The sequence below is a fragment of the Homalodisca vitripennis genome, chromosome 7, assembly GCF_021130785.1.
Source record: "Homalodisca vitripennis isolate AUS2020 chromosome 7, UT_GWSS_2.1, whole genome shotgun sequence".
Taxonomy (NCBI): Eukaryota; Metazoa; Arthropoda; class Insecta; order Hemiptera; family Cicadellidae; genus Homalodisca; species Homalodisca vitripennis.
In genome coordinates, this window is record NC_060213.1 from 62,475,960 (window position 1) to 62,501,529 (window position 25,570).

At 34.4% G+C, this 25,570-nt stretch overlaps 1 protein-coding gene across 1 annotated transcript; it reads right to left on the bottom strand.

The window, feature by feature from the left end:
* Window positions 1-4,163: 4,163 nt before the first annotated feature.
* LOC124365927 lies at window positions 4,164-16,330 on the bottom strand. The gene is made up of 2 exons (XM_046822062.1): window positions 16,103-16,330; window positions 4,164-5,844 (listed from the first exon to the last, which is right to left on the bottom strand). The coding sequence occupies exon 2, from the start codon at window positions 5,835-5,837 to the stop codon at window positions 4,428-4,430; it is 1,410 nt and encodes a 469-aa protein (XP_046678018.1). The 5' UTR covers window positions 5,838-5,844; window positions 16,103-16,330; the 3' UTR covers window positions 4,164-4,427.
* Window positions 16,331-25,570: the final 9,240 nt, after the last annotated feature.

Below are 25,570 nucleotides of genomic sequence, written 5' to 3' on the forward strand. Positions count from 1 at the left end.
TTTGTCATTTCAGGGGGACGGTCTGCAAGAAAATCCGCAAAACTGTTTCCAATCACAGAGTTTTTAAAAGTTGTAAAATAAATAAACACTGTACAAATTTAATGTCCTCTAATAATGGAACAAAACTGAAGACTTTAAATCAAATAAATGTTTAAAATAAGTTTGATTGTTTAAGCGTGACCACGAAGCCGGAGAAATTAAACAGTTTATACGGGAATTGCTGTTAGATAATTTTACACGGAACTAACTAGAAGAATGTCAACCAGTTCCAAGTGTAGTAAAATCCAATGTTTCACTTAAATCTGTTTGCAATATCATCGGTCTAATGTGGTCTGGTATACTACGTACTACATTGCATAAATTAGCAAGAGATATATTTTACTCTTATATCAAGTCTAGCATAAGAAATGTTTTACTCTCTACAAACCAACATGGTACAATTAATTGCAATTTGATGTCTTAAGAACAAGACATCAACTGGCATTGTCAATATCTCTGCTAAGCTACTGAAGACATGTAAAGAAGAACTTACCACACCACTTGTACATGTCTTCAATCAATCATTCAGAAATGGAATTTTCCTGACTGACCAAAAAATTTCAATAGTATTTCCTAAATTAAGGAAAGGAGATCGTCTTGTACCCAAAAATTACCATCCTATATCACTAATATCCACATTCTCCAAAATGTTTGAAAAATTAGTGCTTCAAAAACTTCTTCAACATTATATCTCTTCATCAATTACTTACCCCACATCAACACGACTTTCTCAAGGGAAAATCTACCACTTCAGCCATCATCACCTGATGGGTTGAGTTTCTTATAGACAATCACATCAACAGCAATCCTATCCTTATTATCATCCACTTTAGCAAAGGTTTTGACTACTAGGACAATACTCAAGTGATGACCAAAATGAAGGTATTGGACATACACAGTGCCACCAGTGTTTTTTGCAGGTTGTGTGCAGGATCTGCTCTATCTTTTCTATATAGTTAATATAGTTGGGTTTTATTAAAAAATTGTATATAAATTGTATATGAAAGTGAACAGTAAGTAACCCACATCATTATTACAGTGTTTCTTTATGCAAAATTTAACAGGAAGGTACAAAATTTAGGTTTTTTCCATAATTATTTTTACATTTATATCTATTTCCTACAGAAGATAAGAAGGGTCTTGAGATAAGGACTGATAAGTGAAGCAATCTGAACTGGCCTTTGCCTTTGTTTATGAGCCTGAACTTATCTCATAAGATTATCATATCAATACAGTGCTCTTTTTAATGCACCTGTAACAGACTTGGGTTATTCAGACATGATAGCTGAGTGGTAAGGTTCAGGACTAGTACACTGAAGATACCAGCTTCAATTCCACAAGACATTAGTTAAACTTTTTGCTTCATAAAGATTATTTGTTTTTCCTTCAACTCTGTATTTACAAAAGTTATTTAATTTTTACATCTATATGTTTATCTTCAGACTTTGAACTAACAGTTAATAAATTGATTATTTTGTTTAAACTTAACTGGCTGGATAAAATACTATAGTAAAAAAGAAAAATATACTCTGTATATTATATACATAGACGGAACTGAACTGAGTGTGGATCCCTTTTAATTGCATTTGATTAATTGTTTTTTTTTTTTAATAAAGTTATAAAATTAATATACTGGGCATATAAAATGAAGTTCTAAGTGAAATTGTAATATTGTGAAGGCAGGAGTAATTAGTATTTATACTGCAATGGATCAAGCTGATCTTAACAAGGAAAGTTGTGGGAAATGTGGACGGATCGTAAAGCATGGAGGAGTATTTTGTACAGGTTATTGTAACAAATGGCTACATTTTAGGTGTATAAATTTGCCCTATTCAGCTGTTAAAAGTTTAAGCAAAAGGGAATTAGAAGTGTGGAAATGTCCCTCTTGTGTGCAGCAATTGACAAAAGGAGAATTTCACAATGATGTGATAGAAGTAAATAATCCTGAACTGAAAAATTCCCTAACACTTGCGGCCGAAATAGGGACAGCTCTACTCAATAAAAATGAGGGTTTGAAACAGGAATTGCATGAAATAGAAAACAGGAAGTTACCTCTTGAATCTGAACTTGAAGAAGAAATCATTAAAAAAGATGAGCTTATCAAAGAGTTAAAAAGACAATTAAAACATGACGAAGAAGAAAAAATCAAAATAAATTAAAGGTTAAGTACTTAATTATTTATTAACGTTTTATAATAAGTGTTTGTCTAATTTTATTAATAAATAAATTTATGTTTTGTTTATGTATGTATATCTTATATTGTTTCTATTGTTATTTTGATCTCTAGTTTTCATAGATATTAAGTCTGTTAAGATTTTATTAAGTAATAAATTTTTTAACTGTTTTTTATTTATTGACTTATTTGTTGTAACTTTTTATATCCTTATATTATTTATTTAAGTAGGTTAGTGACGTGGCAATACTGCTCAATATAAATAACTTTGTCAATGCTTTTGTAAGCCTGAACGACAATAAAACATATTCTTCTATTCTTCCTCTTCTTCTTCTTCTATAAATGGAACTACTTCAAACTGGTTCAAAAGTTTCTTAACAGGAAGAACCCAAATAGTTAAGCCAAAACACACAGAGAAAGGAGTAACAAAATTAGTGAGTTCAAAACCACTACCACTGATAAGATGTGTCCCACAAAGCTCTGTGCTGGGTCCCATACTTTTTTTATCTTGTTAATAAATGACCTCACTGAATATCCGGCGGAATATAACGAAACACTGATGTATGCAGACAATACTGTCCTCCTTCAGTGAAAAACTCCCTGACATGCTCAAAGTCCGTTCATCAGTGACATTAAATATGGCTATAATTAAATACTGCCACTGTAATAGCCTGGTTGTAAATGAAGATAAAACCCAACAACTGGTGTTTGGCAGAAAAAAAGACTAAGTAGGACGACTTCCAGATATAGAAGCATCCGAAGATGCCAAGTATTTGGGAATAACTATTGATAAGCAACTGACATGGAACCCTCATATTGACAACCTATGTCTGCATATCATGAATCACACCTGCGGTACGGACTCAGAGTTTGGGGTAACCATTGGCAACAAACTTGCTGCGTGTCCTGGTGCACCAGAAAAAAGCTATTACGAGTGCTTGCAGAGCTAAATAACAGAGACAACTGTCAACATTTAAAGAACGGAAGGTTTGCATGTACATCTTAGAGGTGGCCACTTACACTAGCACTCTACAGCTACAGAGAGGTACCGATATACACAAATACAACACTCAACGCGCCTCGAACTTTACTCTACCAACACATCATTTGACCAACTTTGAAGAGAAGCCTTCCTACCTGGAGCCTAAGTTCCTCAACCTGCTGCCCGAGGCAGCCAAGGAGAAGGTGGACACACCATGAGAAGATGACTAACCACATACAAGAGTTCCTGAACTGGAGAACATCCCCTATTGACCTCCAACAAGAAATGATAATGACTACAATTTTATTTTATTATGTTTAATTTTGTTAACTACTTGACGCCAATTTTGTACTCTTAAGTTCATGAATAAAGTCTTCTGATTTCTTATAAAGCATGATGCCTGAGTCACAAACAAATATATAGTATGAAAAATCACAATATAAAGTAAACTTCGTGACGTAAAAATGCCCGTGACACAAGTGATTATAACATGACTAGTTATAATAAATAAAACTGTTTATTTTTCCTTTTTTGACACATGTATAATAATATAAACTGATTTTAAGGGTATTTTATAAATATTACTTCTATTATTGATCATTCACCAGTTTGGAATAAGCTGTACTGAATTTTGTAATTCGTAATATTAGGTACTTATTTGTATAATTTTTAGTACCCAATTTTAGCACAAATTAGTAGTAACGTTTAAATTGTATTTTAATAAAAAAATGTACATTTTACATACATTTGTAATTTCTCCTGTAAATTCAATTAAAGAAACACATTTTTTAATTAAATTCAAAATAAAATCCTGTCCATTTCTATTTATAAACTATGAGAAGTAAAATAATTTCTTTCTTATTTCAAACTGACTTTGAAATAATCAATTCTGTCCACCCATAATTCTAAATAAGGCAGACTTATTAGCTTTAGTAAATAAATGAGAAACAAAAAACAATTCTACACAGAGAAATAACTCAATAATCTTTATTAGAATAAATTTAAAACAGTTTTATTGTCTAAAAACCATACAAACTACTAAATCACATTGTTTCCTTTTAGTTTTAACTTTAAATTAAAGACTGAATTTTAGAAATGCTTCAAAAAGATTCTTGCTTTGTTTTTGGTGCAACAATAACTTTATTTTAATAAAAGAGTTGAAGTTTATTGAACAAATATTTATTTGAACAAAGTACCAACTTTAGTACAGTAGTTTAATTTAGGTACAAAAAACTACCAAAATTGAAGGACATGAATGTTGTACATCCCTTGAAGACACAGCCGTGGCAGAGATCTGCCACTGAGCAATATTGCTTTCTCTTTCAGTGTATATAGCCGATAGTGTCTCTTGATGTCCCACACTTCCACCACAAAGCGGTAGTCCACTCCACCCACCAGGAGGATATCAGAGTCCAGCAAGTAGACTTCCATCACCTCAAAGTCCACTGGCAACACAGTGATCTCCTCTTGACTATCCAGGTCTACTACCGTCACAGTGTGGCTGCTGCCGAACACCAACTGGGACTTGTAAACGTCCAAGGCCTTAGGGTTCATGGGATAATCAAACTTCTTCTCCACTATTTTCTTGCCAGTCTTCGAATCCAAGAACAAATAGCTTCCGCTGTTCTCCCATTGGTTACAGGGAAGAATTACAACCTTCTCTTCAAACAACATGAATGGGATCGAATGTTTTGATTCTACATAGAACTGAGTGTACTGCAAAGTTTTTAGGTTGTAGCAGAAAATTTTACACCTGGCATCACTAGAAGATTGTTCAAACATGTGGAGATATAAGGCGATATACAGGTATTCTGAATTTTTCCCACAGCATATGTTCTCTATGGATTCTTCCACTCCAGGAATACGGTCTTCCTTAAGTTTCTTCCCGGACTCAAAGTCCCATATGTGCATCACTGACTCTTTCAACCGGAAAGGCTCCACGATTCCAATGAAATATTTACCCACAGTTTCATTGATGCTGGTGAAGTCACACGGATACAACCCTATGTTGGAAGTGTACCAAGAGGTCATCATGTCACTGGCTGGGATCGTGTGCGAGAACTCCTCCTCCTTGTCAAATATCCTACAAAGTTTTAGCGTAAACATACCATCAACAACAAAATAGACCTGTAGCAGATTGCACTGAACAATTAAAAGGCAATCTCCAATAGTTTGGAATGTTTCTGTACACATTTGTTGAAGTAAATAGGGTACCGACTGAATTAGAATGGGGCTTCCATGAATGTCCCAAACGTGAAACATATTTCTGTAAGAGTCGTTGAGAAGGAGATACTTGTCTAGGAACTCAGTCTTTTCAATATGGCCTCTAGAGAATTTATATTCTACACAGTGTTTATGCCGAAAGTTGTTCCTCAGGTGGATCTCTCGCATGTAACTAAGTCTATATTTACATATAGGACTCAAATCTTCACAATCACTTTTAGGAACTTCGAATGCTGGCTTCACTAAATTTGGCATGCTTTCTAAATGGAGGTTAGGATTGCAATGGCGTTTCCAGATTATATTTTTGTTGACGGAATCTCTCCAACGGGAATTGACAAGGCAACAAGACAGTACATCCTCCACTGGCAGAAGGATGAAAATCCGTTCAGCCACCTCTTCAGGCAAATCTGTGGGATCCATTGTTGACCTGCAACAAGAAAAATATTATGTAGGCTACATCTTGTGTTACTTCAGCTTATTTTCTTAAATAAGATATTCGTAAAGTTAAATATGTACACGCCAAACATATAAAACGGTTAGTAATATTTTTTTTATAATCATTTTAATAGTAAAATGATTAACACAATAAAAATCTAGTACTTTTTCAGACTGAAGAAAAAAGTAATCTACTACATATTCTCTAAGGGACTTATTTACATAAGATTTTACATACAAATATTTTAAAAGTAATATAAATGTTAGTGTGGTACTCTTTTCTTTTCTAATATAATTGTATTTAGGGTCTTTTAATAAAAAATATTTTGAGATCGTTCCCATTACTATAAAGTTTATAACATTCCAAATATTTGTAGATATGAGTATTAATTTTAGAAAGATATAACTTCTAAACTCAAAAAGGCACTAATCAGAAGATAATTTATTAAACTAATTACAATGATTTAAAATATAGTTATATGGAAAACCATGTACAATGTGTGATCAATGAGTTTTGCGGGTATGGAGAGTCCGATTGTCAACATTTTGTTTTTAGTGATATTGGTACTCATGCTCCTGAAGTATAAGAAAATTTCCAACTGCATTCACTGTTTACTTTTTCAGCCGCAGCTGTTAAGGTGACTTGTTTCATGAACTCAGCGATTTTCGTTTGTTATAAAAAAGGATCAAAGAATGTGTATCAAGTTTTGTGTGAAGAATGAAATAAAATGTACCAAAGGGTGGGAAATATTAACAAAGGCCTATGGCAAGTCTGCTATGAGTACAACAAAAGTTTACAAGTGGTATAAAAATTTCAGATATGGCCGTGAAGGCATTGAAAATTATGAACCTTCCAAATACCCCAGCACATAAAAACCCGATGAAAACTTAAAAAGAAGTGGAAGAAATGGTTATGAACGATCGTCATATAACGATGAGAGAAGACACTGATGATGTTGGCATATCAATTAGCTCACGCCATGAAATATTTTCAAATGTTTTGGGCATGGAAAAAGTGCGACAGCAAAAGTTGTTCCAAAATTGTTAAAACGTTAATGACGTCAAAACTAAGGTCAATTATACCAGTGGAGGCATTCTGGATCAACAAAACCAAAAAAGGCTTGACAAGTGCAGTCGAACATGAAGGTTATACTCACTGTGTCCTTTGATTTTAATGCCATAGTACATCATGAATTCTTGCCACAACGTCAAACGGTCAATAGTACTACCTTCAAGTTCAACGCCGTTTGCATGAAGCTATTAGAAAAAAATGCCCTGATGAAAAAAATTTGGCAAAACAAATCATGGCGTTGCACTATTACAATGCACCTGCTCACACTTCATTGTTTAAAGTTTACTATTACAAACAGTTTCAAGATTTTAAGCAGGTGGGGCCGGAGCCAGGTTGTGGGATAGCCTTCTCCTAGATTAAAGCTCTGGTCAAAGATTGGGAAAAGAGGACAAGACACAATAATTGGAGTAAAGCCTCAGGATTAAGACTATCCAAATTGTTTATCTCTCCTTACGCTAAAGGGTGGACAGCTCTCCTAGACCAGAATAAGGAGGATATAAGACTGATATTAGGAATGTTGATAGGACATGGCCCTCTGAGCAAGCACCTTATGAAGGTAGGCCTTAGTCAGAGTAACGAATGTAGACTCTGTGGAGAGGAGGAGGAGTCAGCGGAGCACATTTGGTTAGATTGTCCTGCCATCGTAGAGACTCGGAAAAGATACCTGGGAGCATATTTCATCAGCCCCAAGGACATTAGAGAACAGGAGCCCCCTTAAATCTGATTGGTTTTTGCAAAAGCCTCGGTCTTTGAGGGCACAAAAAAATTAAAGTAAGGGAGGCGCAAAGGTCCTTTTAGGACTAAGCACGGGGACAAACTGTCCTTTTCCCTCAGGAAGAAGAAAAAAAAAAGATTTTAAGTATAAAGTGAAATTTAAATGCATCTTGTTGTAAGAAAGCTTAATTAATTATTTATAGTAAAATAAAGATTAAATTGTTTAACAAATGATTCACTAATGCTTGTTGATTAAGTAACTTATGGATTACCATAAGTTTTCAGTGAAAATAGATGTTGGAGCGTGTCAGAATTTGCTTGCTTCTACTACTGTTTCTGCCGCAAACATAAGTTTTAGCCAATAGTGGTGGCAGAGGCAGTTATTAAGAAGACGATATGAATATGGAAGTGAAGAGTTCAGAGCACACATGTTTACCACTTCTTCAACTTTACTTTTCAACCTCTAATAACATTACAACCAGAAAATTCTAAACAGAATACTAATTTTTAAACAGACAACTTGTTCCCTCCAGAAGATACCTACTTTAATTCCCTGTAACAAATCTCTCATAATCTTTATGCATCAAATGTAGCGTTTCATCTTTGTTTGACATCATCATACATTACATCATACCTTCCTCTTCAGATTGTACTGAAAGACTAGACAAGGTGGATCTTGGTGCATATTTGTCACTTAGAAATCCGAAAACGAATCAGTGAATGAAACTAAAATCACTGAAAAGAGCAGTTCTTTCTTAACAGATGGTGTTTTTGTCACAAGCCTAGGAATTTCCTTTACATATATACAAAATTTGTTTTCTAGTGACTGGACGTGTGTTTTTCTATAATGCCCAATGACTAATGTCTAGTCATTTTTTTGGCAAATAAAACAATACATGTTATTTGTTGGTATTTATAGATAATTAATTTTTCATCTTATACGTGTTATTTCCAAATAATTTATAATCACAAAAATTTGTATTTTTATACGGTGATGTTGCACTTGATTGTTTTGACCCCTGTAAGCATAAAAATTTACAACATATATTATATAAATGCAAATCTTATATTGTACGCTATATAATAAAATTATTTTTTTGTAAAAAACATTTTCCATAAAATACAAAAGTACAAGAATGAAAGAATTTGTACTTACTTTTTTTATTTTTGCGATTTAATTTTTTGTATTTTTATTTTATAAATTTTCAATTAGCTAATATAGCACAATTTTGGGATTATTTTGATATAACACATGCTGTGTTTGTTGTAAAGCAATCAGGGTGAGACCACCTGTCCCCGATGTAATAATATAGCGGCTGAACCAAACCTACCTTCTTCGTTTTTAACGGAAACACCCTAATCTCATCTTCAATGAATTCGGGAAAATAAATTTTAAGATCGAAAAATACCAATAAATGGCACTTTTGAGGGATACGGGCAATTTATGAAAGATTTTCAAATGAAAAGATAGGTCAAGCCGTACCTCATTTTAAAGATCTCTCTATTCACTGATCATTTTAGAAAATAAGTTTAAATTTATTTCAATTCCTTTATACAGAGTGCTACAACATATCAGAGTGGTATGCTTTCACAGTTTTATATTGACATACTAACATTTCTTTTGTTAATTTACTCCCTTTTTGTATATGTTGAAATAATAATAATGTTAATAATCAAGCTAACTATTAAATTCTTCTTCTTTTGGCCATTTTAGTTCTTCTTCCAAAATAATTCTGATACTCATCCACCCGGATTTTTATATTTGTACTTTTAGAGTAAAATTTATCAACAACAATTAGTTTTTCAAAAAAATCTTCTATTAGTATTACTATTTTTTTCCCCGTTCAATATTCTACTTCTGCAAAAAACAATGTATAGCCTAGGCCAACATATAAGGCATGTTTTTTAAGTAAATAACGTCTGTTTTGTTGTAGACACTAGTAGTTCTCACAAAAACCGCAATGAGCTGTTGTGTACCAGCATGCCTCGGGAACAACTGTGTGGTCAGTTTCAGCTCTGTAGCTAACCTGCAGGGTTCTATTCTGTGCTTTCAAAATGTTAAAGACTATCAAGTCTCCCACCACGTGAGGTTCACTCAGTAATACGGATTTGTTGGCAAGAAACCTGCGTACATTTGTGAAGTGTATGGTGATACTGTTATGAATGAAAGCAAAGTGCGTAAGTGGATATGACAATTCCAAGATGGCCGTGATAACGTCCATAATGAGGAGCGCTTCAGTGCCTTTCTTTGGTTACAGACCATTTGGTGGCTTCAGTTGAAGCGAGGATTCATGAAAACAGGTGCTTCACAATAATAGATCTTTCAAAACAATTCCTGATGTGTTGCGATCAGTTCTTTACAACATTTTTTCAACAAAAGTTTAGGAATCTGTGCTCCCGTTGGGTCACAAAACTCCTAACAGAATTCCTAACAGAGGACCACAAAAACCAAAGATTTGAAGTTCTGAACTCGGCAACCATTACAATAATGACAACGACTTGAAAACATCAACAAACTCTTGGTTATCGGAGCAGGTGGCATTTTTTTATGAAGACGGTATTTTAAAACTGGTTGAGAGGTATGATAAGTCTTGGAACAAACTTGGAAAACTATGACAAAAAATAGAGTAAAGTATGTTTCTGAAAATAAATTTAATTTTTCAAAATAACCTTTTTTTATGTACTTGTTTAAACGGACCTTATTAAGGAACACGCCTCGTTATAAGTGTACCTTTGCATAAAGCACGTACTCTTATTTTATAACAATTTAAAAACACCCTTGCAAATCGTAAAAAAGTATTTTTCTTAAATAAGTTTTTTATAAATGAAGAGTAACTACATAATTATAGCTGTGTGAAACTGCCCATAAATTCCACCCATACAAAGATTCAATCCTACAACACGAATCTGGTTCGTTGAACTACTTGTAACCTAGTTCATGAACAACTTCTAACCTAGTTCCTGAACCCATCCTTTAAACAAAACTACATTAATTTTATACTTTGAAGACGAATAGAACAAATACAAAACCAAATCCTTAGAATCTACTTAACTGGAATACCAATAAAGATTTTAGATACACAAAGACTATTTTATACTTTTATCTTAAGGCCAACATGAGAAATGTATGGTCCCATAGACAAAAAAGTATGAGCCAATTTTGATAAAACTTTGCATACAAATTCTAGACATAGTCTATTATACTATATTACAAACCTCATTCTTAGACCATGCTTATTTTGAGAGCTATATCGATTCTACCGACCTAAAACTGAAACTGCAAGTTATGGATGGTCCCGTACCTCAAAAACTTACAAGCCGATTTTGATAAAATTTTGCATACACATTCAAGACCTCGTCCTCTATATTATACTACAACCCTAATTCTTAGGCCGCACCTATTTTCAGAGCTATATCGATGTTCAGACCCAATTGCTGAGTCCGTAAGTTATGGATGGTCCCAACTTCAAAAACCTACGAGCATTTTGATATAACTTTGCATACACATTCAACATATAGTATATTACAACTGTCATTCTTAGGCCGCACGTATTAACGGACCTATATTGATGTTACGACCCAAATGCTGAATCTGTAAGTAATGAATGATCCCGTACTTTAAAAACTTAAGAGCCAATTTTGATAAAAACTTTTCATACTACACATTCAAGACAGCCCAGGAGCAATTCCGATCGGTTCTTTTCCAACCTCAGATCATGTCTTATATCATCCAACATGATCTGACATCGGAAAAGTTGAACAATCTGGGACGCTGAGGTCGGGAAAGTACTGATTGAAAATGCCCCTGACCAACTGTGCGGGCTTCAATGGCAACCTCGGCACCATCCCGCACTTCTGTCGAAAAAAGAAAAACACCCCTCCAAGTAGCCAAATTCAGGCTCAGATCACATGAGCACTTGTAAAAGTTATCATTAACTTTGATAGACCTACTAATAATAACATTATTATACCTAATCAAAACCTACTTATACAGTGTAATAACATTCCGTACCGTAATATTTCAATTCCTAACCTCATTGCTCGCACGAAATCGCCTCGGCTTTTATTGGTTACCAAGAAACCTAATACCAGAAAGTTGTTATGAGAAAGCCAAATCATTCAGCCCAGCTGTTACTAAAATAACAGTATCCTGTTAATAGGTTATCACTGATTAACCAGACACTAATACTGCCCATTTGTAATGGCCGCGAGAACAATGCCTATGTGCGTGTTTTATTTGTATCACAAGTTGTCAAAATAGTAAACAGTAAGTCAATATTACACTGTTCCGTTTGTTACATTTTATAATTACACATGGCCTAGATAGCTTTTATTCATCATAAAATTATTACTTTTTAAGATATAAAATCAACCCAATTATACAGTATTATAATTTAAAATACCTATAATGTAATTTGGTTTAAGTAGCTACGTCCAGGATTTGTTACTCATGAATATCGATGATTCGATAATCATGAATATGGGTAGACTTTAATAAGCGGCCTACACTTGTTATTCGGTTGTTTTTATCGAATGGTTCGATGTTTTTATCTGAAGAAATAGTTCGATATTACAATTTATTTAACTTAGCATATGATTTTAACTTATTAGTTATAGTAATTTATAAAAACAATAGAACCTCAAAAAATGTTGAGTCTTTGAAAATGGCGATAAATATGAGGAATATATGTAAGGTATTTCTTACAAGTTACGAGAATTGTTTAAGTGGCTTTAACATGTGGGTTTGGCTCCTGGTAACCCATAGGGAGAAATTCTTTCCTCCATTTCACAAAAGCGGTTACTCATTGATATCAAGCTGGGTAAGTTATAAATATTGAAGGTTATTTTTGACAATGGAAGGATTGTGAGGGAAACAGGATTTTTTCTGACATTTGCCATCGTTCAGTGAAACAAGAAATCAGTAACAGTACGTTTCGAGATCTGCAATCTGATCTCTTCTTCAGTCGTAGGTGGTTAGTAGACGAATGAAGACGTATTGTGACTTGTATTACGTAGTTCAGTTTTAATGATTAGTGTTGTGTATAGTTTTTTATTAAGTGCATGTTTATGGAGTTAGTGAAGTTGACAAACAACATGGTGGTTGTGATTCCTGACTTAGGCGTGCCACAACGCTTTGGTAAGATTTGTTTACTTTAACCTAGTTTGTAATTATTTATTAGGTTAGTTCTTTACTTGAAGAAGAGATCAGATTGCAGATCTCGAAACCTAGTGTTACTGATTTCTTATAAATATTGTAAGGTTTCTTTGATATACAAGACTAGGCCATAGTTGGTTTTGTTGTTTTGTATTGTTACTGTTAAATTTATAACTTTAACCCTCCAAGCGCTACTATCAAACTGTGCGATATGTTCGAACCACTTTAAAGTGCTACTATCGCACTGTGCGATATGTTTGTTTTTTGTTAAATTGCTGTAAAACAGTTTATTTAATTATTCCGTAATTTTCATAGTACAACGTAGGAGAGATTTCTCTATGCACTGACTCTATTTTGTAAGCCTTTGAGTAGAATGAAAAATAGCGCTATACTTTGTTGTAGTTTTAGTCTAGGTTAGTTATCGTTTGGCCGCGACGCATTGTTTTGATTCGTGTTATTATTCACTTTATGATAGATTCTTGCTTCTTGTGTGTATATTTTCTATTTTATTATGAGTTGCTACAGTGCCTTAGAGCATTTCAGGAGGCCTGTAGGAGGAGGCAGACGGACGAGGGTAGCGGAGCAATCAGAATCTGACTCTAAGTTTCTTTAATCAAATGTAAATATGTATATATATATATACATATGTATATAAACAAAAGGACCATAATAAGATTTTTTTACTATTCATAATTATTATAACAGACATTTATCTTTTGTGAGTATTATGTACATCTAAACCAATATTGTTTGAGAAGTGTCTACTTTAAATGTGCCCATTGTGCAAATTTTGGTGTGCAAAACATTTTTTTAGTTTTTATATTTCGTGTTTGTAGTTTTTGTTCAAAAGGCTTTGAAGTGACATTTTTACTGTTCACAATGAAATTTGAAATAATTTGTATATTTTGAAATATTTATAACCATGTTTAAAAATGCATTTACAACCTCACCATCTAAAAAAAAGAAAAAATTATCTACCATTCATCAAGACTTTTTTAGAGAAAAGTGGTAATTATTTTTAATTCTTTTTCGTAATTGTCATATTATTGGCCGGAGCAGCAAAATACGAGTTTTACATTATTAACTCATTGGAATCGTCCTACAGAACAAAACGGGTTTGACGGGGTGGAAATGAGAAATAACGAAGTTCTAGAACATAAAAAATGGAACAACTTTTCAAGCGCGGAGCAACATTTCCATGTTCTACATCCACATTGGGCTTCATGTGACCTTTTGTGACCATGATTCAACCTCGTGATGACGTCATCGGATGCGGCACCATCTTTGCAAACGTAAATGAAAAATAATACTGAAATGAGCAGAATTTTGATCCAAATAAACAATGTTTTTCTTAAATTTCGAGCTACAAATGAATTAGTTGTTATCGAGTTGAGATGAGTGCCTCCGGCCATCAGCGCGAGGCAGCACCTAAGGAAAGAAAAACATCCCTCGAGATAGTACCTATCAGTAAAATATCAAATTCTAGAGGGGCTGATCAGAAATATAAATTGAATTGGGTACTTTGGGATTATACCGACCACACCCAGACATGAATCGTTATTTGACATTTTGCTTCTACTGATTACTAGATTAGCGTAGAACAATATTTCGTCAATATAAAACAGGAATTGTCTTATCGCAAACCCCTCCCCATCCTCAGACAGAGGTCAAAGTCGAGCGGTCTAGTAGATAACGTGATTGCAGAGTCTCGCCGCCCGTTCGGCTGGTGCGCCGCTTTGTTGTACTTCCGTGTTTTACCCCTACATTTCTCCAAACACAAAAATTCAACAAAAACAAACATTACCAAACAAAAACTAAACTCTTTATTGAAAAAAACACGCAATTTAACTTGTTTTTATTCTTGATCACACTCCGCCACCCAAAATGCGAGTGCCTCCGGCCTCTCAGTACTGCCGAAGCCCGCGCTGATGTCAACGAAAGAAAAACATCCCTCGAGATAGTACTTATCAGTAAAATATAAAATTCTAGAGGGGCTGATCCGAAATATAAATTGAATTGTAGTGGAAAGGCAATTATGTACCGTGCAAAAAACTTAAATAATCATGTGATGCCGCGCGGCCTGCCGTAATCGGGATTCTCGAGAAAGATAAGATAACAGCGACAACAATACCGATCACAATACCTGGAAATGCTTGTAAGTTTGTAATTAAAGAGTTGTTTTTTTTCGTTCTATCATGTTTGTTTCTAGTAATTTATATTTTTGTGTTCTTCATACTGGTGTGGTCGGTATAATCCCAAAGTACCATGAATTGTAATGGAAAGGCAATGTACTGTGTAGAAAACTTAATAAATCACGAATACCCTTAATATGAATACGTATATAAATGGACATTAATAGAGAACACTTACCATGAGTGTGTTCCCCAGAATGTACAGAAACTAAATAATTTCGTTTCGGTCGAAACGTAACCTCTTAACATGCCCGACAACACACTCCGACACAACTATTCACTACGATTGGTTGAACTAGTGGATGGTTGATCCATGATTGTCACGCACTCACTCGATCCAAGCTACAGTACACGTTATCTCTGACTTCTGCCCCAGAGCGCTCAGATAACACATACACTATCAGTCCCACCCGCAGATAATATTTACAATATCCAGACACAGCACACAAACAGAACATTAAAACATTAAGAACTTAACTATTTATGTATATACCCTCTAAAATCATGTTATTTGTCATTTGCGAAAGTGGATTTTAAGAAACCATGTATTTTGCTCCAAAACAGCCCAGCACTTTAAAGTGATTTAATTACCACTTAGAGGTTTAAAATTGTAATGTACGAGATTCTTCTTGTTACTGTAATTTATTATAACTCTTATTGTGGACGATTTTACATATCGAAGTTGGATAATATATCGACCCATTCGATAAAAACAACCGAATAACGAGTGTAGGCTGCTTATTAAAGTCTCCCCATGAATATCGATAATTTGAGTGTTGGATTCTTATTATACTGCAGCAAAAACCATAATTGTATTTCTTAATGAATTTTCAACTTACCATATATAATGTAAAATCATAAGAGGCTATCACATTTATATTTTTAAATAAATCCATATCCTAAAACTGCAAAGCCCTTTACAATATCATGAAATGTTTGCATTATTTTTTGTCATCAGGTGGTATACCAAGGGTAATAACTAAATTCAAATAGTTTTAACTTCAGTACTCGAAATTAATGTATGGAAACCTTATTCCAAACCACCTACAGCTATCTCAAATTTCCATACATACTCATATGAAATGAAATCCCCAAAATTCTATTGACCTAACCTTACCTATTTAATTCTTCAAGAAAATTGAAGTATGACAAGCCTGAGCACTTCAGAAATGATTTTAATCATTTTAGTTGTAAATTATGAACAATTCTAGAACTGTATCACTCAATGCACATCAATTAATATCTTTAATGATAATGACACCAAAATCTCCCTTCACAATATTTAACGTAATAATTAATTAATACATAAAAAACAACAAAATAACGGATGAGAAATAAGGTAAACAACTAAACCACCGTGAAGTTAGCGTCACTTTATCGTCCAGTGCATCAATGTTGCAGTCATCAATCTGAAGGCGTTAACAAAAAATTCAAAAACTGAGATAAATAGTATAATACTAATTATAAAAACGATCTTTCACAAAATCAACACAGTTTTTTCTATTTATTACTTTCCACAAAGGTTTCCCATTAAATGTGTCATGAATAAAAATCCCAAATATAATACCTAAGTAAACCGTAGGAATGTATCGTAAAAATGGACGTCCTCTAATAAATGCCACTCCTGAGACTTAACCAAAACAAGTGCCCGCAATGGAACTTTGTACACAGATGCTCTGTAAGCTGAACTTTAATATACCAACGTCAAAAAGGTGGTGTCGGCCGTCAGAGGTCCTATCGTCTAAATTAAATGCACCGTTAGACGGGGCGTTCTCGTATAAAAGTCGCTCCTGAGACTAAACCAAACAAGTGCCCGCAATGAAACTTTGTACACAGATGCTCTGTAAGCTGAACTTTAATATACCAACTTCAAAAAGGTGGTGTCGGCCGTCAGAGGTCCTATCGTCGAAATTAAATGCACCGTTTAGACGGGGCGTTCTCGTATAAAAGTCGCTCCTGAGACTAAACCAAACAAGTGGCCCGCAATGAAACTTTGTACACAGATGCTCTGTAAGCTGAACTTTAATATACCAACGTCAAATAGGTGGTGTCGGCCGTCAGAGGTCCTATCGTCAAAATTAAATGCACGGTTAGACGGGCGTTCTCGTATAAAAGTCCACTCCTGAGACTTAACCAAACAAGAGTGCCCGCAATAAAACTTTGTACACAGATGCTCTGTAAGCTGAACTTTAATATACCAACGTCAAAAAGGTGGTGTCGGCCGTCAGAGGTCCTATCGTCGAAATTAAATGCACCGTTAGACGGGGCGTTCTCGTATAAAAGTCGCTCCTGAGACTAAAACCAAACAAGTGCCCGCAATGAAACTTTGTACACAGATGCTCTGTAAGCTGAACTTTAATGTACCCAACGTCAAATAGATGGTGTCGGCCGTCAGAGGTCCTATCGTCAAAATTAAATGCACCGTTAGACGGGGCGTTCTCGTATAAAAGTCACTCCTGAGACTTAACCAAACAAGTGCCCGCAATGAAACTTTGTACACAGATGCTCTCTGTAAGCTGAACTTTAATATACCAACGTCAAATAGGTGGTGTCGGCCGTCAGAGGTCCTATCGTCAAAATTAAATGCACGGTTAGACGGGCGTTCTCGTATAAAAGTCACTCCTGAGACTAAACCAAACAAGTGCCCGCAATGAAACTTTGTACACAGATGCTCTGTAAGCTGAACTTTAATATACCAACGTCAAAAAGGTGGTGTCGGCCGTCAGAGGTCCTATCGTCAAAAATTAAATGCACCGTTAGACGGGGCGTTTCTCGTATAAAAAGTCGCTCCTGAGACTAAACCAAACAAGTGCCCGCAATGAAACTTTTGTACACAGATGCTCTGTAAGCTGAACTTTAATATACCAACGTCAAAAAAGTGGTGTCGGCCGTCAGAGGACCTATCGTCGAAATTAAATGCACCGTTAGACGGGCGTTCTCGTATAAAAGTCGCTCCTGAGACTAAACCAAAACAAGTGCCCGCAATGAAACTTTGTACACAGATGCTCTGTAAGCTGAACTTTAATGTACCAACGTCAAATAGGTGGTGTCGGCCGTTCAGAGGTCCTATCGTCAAAATTAAATGCACGGTTAGACGGGCGTTCTCTTATAAAAGTCACTCCTGAGACTTAACCAAACAAGTGCCCGCAATGAAACTTTGTACACAGATGCTCTGTAAGCTGAACTTTAATATACCAACGTCAAATAGGTGGTGTCGGCCGTCAGAGGTCTATCGTCTAAATTAAATGCACCGTTATAGACAGATGTTCTCGTATAAAAGTATTAGATTTTCAAGTATCAAGGTTATATAAACTAGATTAGTATATATACTGCAAAATGTTCAAACGTCGTATGGAATTTGGTACTCCAAAGTTTCATTATTTTTAAAACATGAAAAATTAAAAGCATTATAAAAAGTGATAGCTTGAAATTCTAGCATGCGGAAGTATTTTAGAAGTTATAACATAAATATTACTGCTTCTCTTTTGCGCACTTTTTTAAATGACGTTGTCCTTTTATATCCATGAAAATAATAAGTAAAATTTGTAGGCTAATTAACAATATATTTTTTCTAACCTCACATATATTTCAAAAAACAATTTATTTTATATTTCATTTATTATTATTTTATTCTGTTTACTTCTGTTTTTATCTGCAACAATTTATTTTTAAATGTGTCACCAATTATTTTACTATTGTAAAGTTTTTTGAACTATTGTTTTTTGTAATCACTGAATTTATTCAGGGTATGTGAATCTTATTTAGAGTTATTATATCGCATGGTTGTATTGTATTTAAATGTCGTGTAATTTAGGACATTAGGGTTTCCCTGATTTTTTTTCTAATTTTTCAGAGTCAGATGTGGTTGAGGCTTGAGAAATTTATGTTATTGCTGACACCTGGTAGGTATGAGCAGATGTTATAATATGGAAGAAAAGCTATTGTGTAGACTTATCTCTTTACCCAATACCCCTCACGGAATTTCTGAGAATAGTTTTATAACCCTTACACGTAATTTCCTTAGACACATTCAGAAGGACACGCAAAACTCGAGACCGGTTGCCATAAACCTATTGTCTGGTAATGAACACCATTTCGAGGAAGGAACCACCTCACCCGAGCCTTTACCTGAGACTACCTCACTGTTAATTCTGTTGTAGTTAAAATATTTGTTCCATTCCATTATTTGAACGTTGATTAATTTGAACTGTAAAAAATCATGCAATGCTAACAAACATCTTTGTACAACTTATACATGAAATTAACAAATCGATTACATGGAATAGTAGGCTAATCACGCCAAACATTCTACGTAAACAATATACCATATATGACGCCAGGGACTCGCTTATTGGAGAAAGAAAACGTATTATAAGTTTTTAATATTAAAGCTCGTATGCATTAAACAGAGGTAAACATCAATTTAATACTAACAAATGACCATTATAATTTTCAAAATAGACAAATAGAATGAATAACATGATAATGAATGCATTGACTTAAGAGAAAAAATCCTTCTAGAAGTTCTATATTTTTAGAATTGATAATATAATTAAATGGCGGTACCATTACATCAACTCATAGAAATAGTAATACCATTGAAGCATTCATTTCATATTGACTATGTTTAATAAGTCATAAATTGCAAACCTAAAACATGTGGTTTTAACGCACAAACCTCGGAAAATTGTTTGCTGCTTAAAATACAAAGTATGACCTCAATATTGGCTTTATATTATAATATGCGTCAGATACGTTTGATAACATACTGTAATCGTTGAACTTAATATTTTAGTGCGGAAATATCAAAATACACGTTATTGGCATAAGAATGTATATTTAGAATCTCCTTAAAAATCGAATGGAAAACTACAAATCTGTTTCTGTATACAAAACGTAACACGCGTACGTTCTTACTGTAATTTACTGGAGATTATATAACAACTCCAGAATCTTAACTACACTGAGGGCAGTTTCCCACTGGGGCATCAAAGAGTAGAGGAAAGGTTTATTTTTTTACTCATAAATTTAATGTTAATGCCAATTTAAACGTGTTTTAGTTTCTATACGATTCTAAACGGTTAGTAGTGTAAAAGAACCCAACACTGATATTGCAAATATAAAAAATAGGGTCGTTGAGATAACGATTCGGTAGAGTAAAAGAGCTGCCCCCCAAATAAAAGATCCTTCTGAGACTAAACCAAACAAATGCCCGCAATGAAACTTTGTACATAGATCCTGAATTTTTAATGTACAAAATGTATTTGTTAATTATTTGAATAGCGCTCTTTTTATAAAATCACAGTATACAGGGTGATTCAAAACTAAACGGCAATCTCTCGGGAGCTTATTCTATAGCTAAAAAACAAGTAAAAAAGTTCATATAACCATATGCCCGGAAACGCTTCGTTAGCGAGTTACGCCTAGCGAAAGATTTCGCCCGGATTTCAGAACCCTTGGTGAAGTCAGGCCGTATAAAAATGGTAAAGGTAGTTACAAAGATACAAATACGATTGTTTTTTATGTTTTTTATATCTGACAAATTTATTAAAATTCGTCCCAGAGCTGTAAATGCAATACTTTTCAGAGATATCTTACGTAAAACACAAGAATTGGTGCAAAGAAATAACACATTTTTTGTGTTTAACGTAAGATTACTTCCATAAATGTTTAAATAAAGGTCATTTTTTTCTTAAAACAGATTTGTAGAACATTTAATTCTGAAAAGATTCATGTGAATTACTTAGGAAAAAAAATTAATAATAGGTATTGAAATTTAGCTTTATTTAAAAATAAAACAGACGCACAAAAATGCATATTCTTATCTGCATAGAATATTAACTAATGTTTAGGTTGTGAGTAACAGCTGATCATTTATTCAAAACTTTTTATCGTCATATTTTCTTTGCAAAGGTTGGAAATATCAGCTGATCAACAATTAAGTTCATGAAGTAATATTTGAATAACCTTTATGGAGGTTTTTGTATTGTGGCGTGTGAAGATTGTATTTTGTGAGATCCTGTGATTATTTGGAAATATTTTATACAAGTGTATAAAATATTTTATTAAATATTTATTTTTAAAATATTTTATTAAATATTTTTATAAAAGTGTATGTAATTATCTTAGTAAATAATGGCAGATAATGTAAATGGTATGTAATTCGTTTGAAGAGTATACGGACATGATACTGATTTACGCAAAGTTAACAAGAATGGTTTAGCTGCAGTTCAGGAATATCGTGATACTTTTCCACATTGAAGAACACCTGATCGCAAAACATTTGAAGCTGTGGAGAGACGACTTAGAGAAACTGGTAGCTTTAAACCGAAGCGAATAGATATTGGTCGTCAACGTAGCGCAAGGAACTATAATAATGAACAAGCAATAATAAATGCTGTAGAATTATCACCAACCACAAGCACCAGACGATTATCACGTCAGTTAAATATTTGCCAGTCAAGCGTATGGCGGACACTTCATAAAGCACAGTTGTACCCATTCCATATAACACGTGTTCAAGACTTATTACCGCAAGATCTTAATAAACGGAAGATGTTCTCTGCCGCTGGTTAAGAAGAAATTGTTTACGACATCAGTATTTTCTTCGGCGTATTCTCGTTACTGATGAATCCTGTTTTACTAGAAATGGAATTGTAAATTTTCGTAATACCCATACTTGGGCGTACGACAAACCCACATGAAACTGCGACGAGGCATTTTCAACATAACTTTTCAGTCAATGTATGGCTTGGTGTTCTGGGGTGATAATTTTGATTGGTCCATTTTTCCTCCCTAATCGACTTAATGGAGTAAGCGTACTTACATTTTTTAAGAACAAACCTGCCTACCCTCGAATGCGAAAACGTGCATTGCTAACAACGGAGGACACTTTGAGCAACTATTATAGGTGATTATTACAGTTTTTATAAAGGTAAATACATTTTATGTTAATGTTCAGTCTAGAATAAATGATCAGCTGTTACTCACAACCTAAACATTAGTTAATATTCTATGCAGATAAGAATATGCATTTTTGTGCGTCTGTTTTATTTTTAAATAAAGCTAAATTTCAATACCTATTATTAATTTTTTTTCCTAAGTAATTCACAATGAATCTTTTCAGAATTAAATGTTCTACAAATCTGTTTTAAGAAAAAAATGACCTTTATTTAACATTTATGGAAGTAATCTTACGTTAAACACAAAAATGTGTTATTTCTTTGCACCAATTCTTGTGTTTTACGTAAGATATCTCTGAAAGTATTGCATTTACAGCTCTGGACGAATTTTAATAAATTTGTCAGATATAAAAACATAAAAAACAATCGTATTTGTATCTTTGTAACTACCTTTACCATTTTTATACGGCCTGACTTCACCAAGGGTTCTGAAATCCGGGCGAAATCTTTCGCTAGGCGTAACTCGCTAACGAAGCGTTTCCGGGCATATGGTTATATGAACTTTTTTACTTGTTTTTTAGCTATAGAATAAGCTCCCGAGAGATTGCCGTTTAGTTTTGAATCACCCTGTATACTGTGATTTTATAAAAAGAGCGCTATTCAAATAATTAACAAATACATTTTGTACATTAAAATTCAGGATCTATGTACAAAGTTTCATTGCGGGCATTTGTTTGGTTTAGTCTCAGAGGATCTTTTATTGGGGGCAGCTCTTTTACTCTACGAATCGTTATCTCAACGACCCTATTTTTATATTTGCAATATCAGTGTTGGGTCTTTACACTACTAACCGTTTTAGAATCGTATAGAAACTAAAACACGTTTAAATTGGCATTAACATTAAATTTATGAGTAAAAAATAAACCTTTCCTCTACTCTTTGATGCCCCAGTGGGAAACTGCCCTCAGTGTAGTTAAGATATCTGGAGTTGTTATATAATCTCCCAGTAAATTACAGTAAGAACGTACGCGTGTTACGTTTTGTATACAGAAACAGATTTTGTAGTTTTCCATTCGATTTTTAAGGAGATTCTAAATATACATTCTTATGCCAATAACGTGTATTTTGATATTTTCCGCACTAAAATATTAAGTTCAACGATACAGTATGTTATCAAACGTATCTGACGCATATTATAATATAAAAGCCAATATTGAGGTCATACTTTGTATTTTTAAGCAGCAAACAATTTCCGAGGTTTGTGCGTTTAAAACCACATGTTTTAGGTTTGCAATTTATGACTTATTAAACATAGTCAATATGAAATGAATGCTTTCAATGGTATTACTATTTCTATGAGTTGATGTAATGGTACCCGCCATTTAATTATATTATCAATTCTAAAAATATAGAACTTCTAGAAGGATTTTTTCTCTTAAGTCAATGCATCATTATCATGTTATTCATTCTAATTTGTCTATTTTGAAAATTATAATGGTCATTTGTTAGTATTAAATTGATGTTTACCTCTGTTTAATGCATACGAGCTTTAATATTAAAAACTTATAATACGTTTTCTTTCTCCAATAAGCGAGTCCCTGGCGTCATATATGGTATATTGTTACGTAGAATGTTTGGCGTGATTAGCCTACTATTCCATGTAATCGATTTGTTAATTTCATGTATAGTTGTACAAAGATGTTTGTTAGCATTGCATGATTTTTACAGTTCAAATTAATCAACGTTCAAATAATGGAATGGAACAAATATTTTAACTACAACAGAATTAACAGTGAGGTAGTCTCAGGTAAAGGCTCGGGTGAGGTGGTTCCTTCCTCGAAATGGTGTTCATTACCAGACAATAGGTTTATGGCAACCGTATTATCTTTTAAGTTTTGTACCCGTTGAGTTCCAGAGTCTAGAGAAGGAAGAAGAAAAAAGAAGAAAAGTGGTGTTTTTTTTAGTGGGTATGCCATCAGAATACTATCTGGTGGAGAGCCCCACACTTGTTCGCTTGGTTACGGTAAGACCAAGCGTTCGTGCAGCAATGCATTTTTTTCACCACTTAAAAAAAAAAAAAAAAAAAACATGGTTTGTGTCATATTAAATTTTACTTTTTGTTATAGCTCTCATTTTTTTAAAATTTCCTGACTACATGGAAAAGAAGTACGAGTATTGTCTAATAAAAAGGTAATGTATTACTTTATATAACTAATAAGTACAAAACACAAACAACTTCAATTTCGTTGGTATATTAAAGTTCAGCTTACAGAGCATCTGTGTACAAAGTTTTTCATTGCGGGCACTTGTTTGGTTAAGTCTCAGGAGTGACTTTTATTCGAGAACGCCCCGTCTAACGGTGCATTTAATTTCGACGATAGGACCTCTGACGGCCGACACCACCTTTTTGACGTTGGTATATTAAAGTTCAGCTTACAGAGCATCTGTGTACAAAGTTTCATTGCGGGCACTTGTTTGGTTAAGTCTTAGGAGTGACTTTTATACGAGAACGCCCGTCTAACCGTGCATTTAATTTTGACGATAGGACCTCTGACGGCCCGACACCACCTATTTGACGTTGGTATATTAAAGTTCAGCTTACAGAGCATCTGTGTACAAAGTTTCATTGCGGGCACTTGTTTGGTTAAGTCTCAGGAGTGACTTTTATACGAGAACGCCCGTCTAAACCGTGCATTTAATTTTGACGATAGGACCTCTGACGGCCGACACCACCTATTTGACGTTGGTATATTAAAGTTCAGCATACAGAGCATCTGTGTACAAAGTTTCATTGCGGGCACTTGTTTGGTTTAGTCTCAGGAGCGACTTTTATACGAGAAACGCCCCCGTCTAACGGTGCATTTAATTTCGACGATAGGACCTCTGACGGCCGACACACCACCTTTTTGACGTTGGTATATTAAAGTTCAGCTTACAGAGCATCTGTGTACAAAGTTTCATTGCGGGCACTTGTTTGGTTAAGTCTCAGGAGTGACTTTTATACGAGAACGCCCGTCTAAACCGTGCATTTAATTTTGACGATAGGACCTCTGACGGCCGACACCACCTATTTGACGTTGGTATATTAAAGTTCAGCTTACAGAGCATCTGTGTACAAAGTTTCATTGCGGGCACTTGTTTGGTTTAGTCTCAGGAGCGACTTTTATACGAGAACGCCCCGTCTAACGGTGCATTTAATTTCGACGATAGGACCTCTGACGGCCCGACACCACCTTTTTGACGTTGGTATATTAAAATTTCAGCTTACAGAGCATCTGTGTACAAAGTTTCATTGCGGGCACTTGTTTGGTTTAGTCTCAGGAGTGACTTTTATACGAGAACGCCCGTCTAAACCGTGCATTTAATTTTGACGATAGGACCTCTGACGGCCGACACCACCTATTTGACGTTGGTATATTAAAAGTTCAGCTTACAGAGCATCTGTGTACAAAGTTTCATTGCGGGCACTTGTTTGGTTAAGTCTCAGGAGTGACTTTTATACGAGAACGCCCGTCTAACCGTGCATTTAATTTTGACGATAGGACCTCTGACGGCCGACACCACCTATTTGACGTTGGTATATTAAAGTTCAGCTTACAGAGCATCTGTGTACAAAGTTTCATTGCGGGCACTTGTTTGGTTTAGTCTCAGGAGCGACTTTTATACGAGAACGCCCCGTCTAA

What these genes read in the sequence shown, in the direction of transcription:
- LOC124365927 (XM_046822062.1), bottom strand. Translation starts at nt 5,837, where the DNA reads ATGGATCCCACAGATTTGCCTGAAGAGGTGGCTGAACGGATTTTCATC.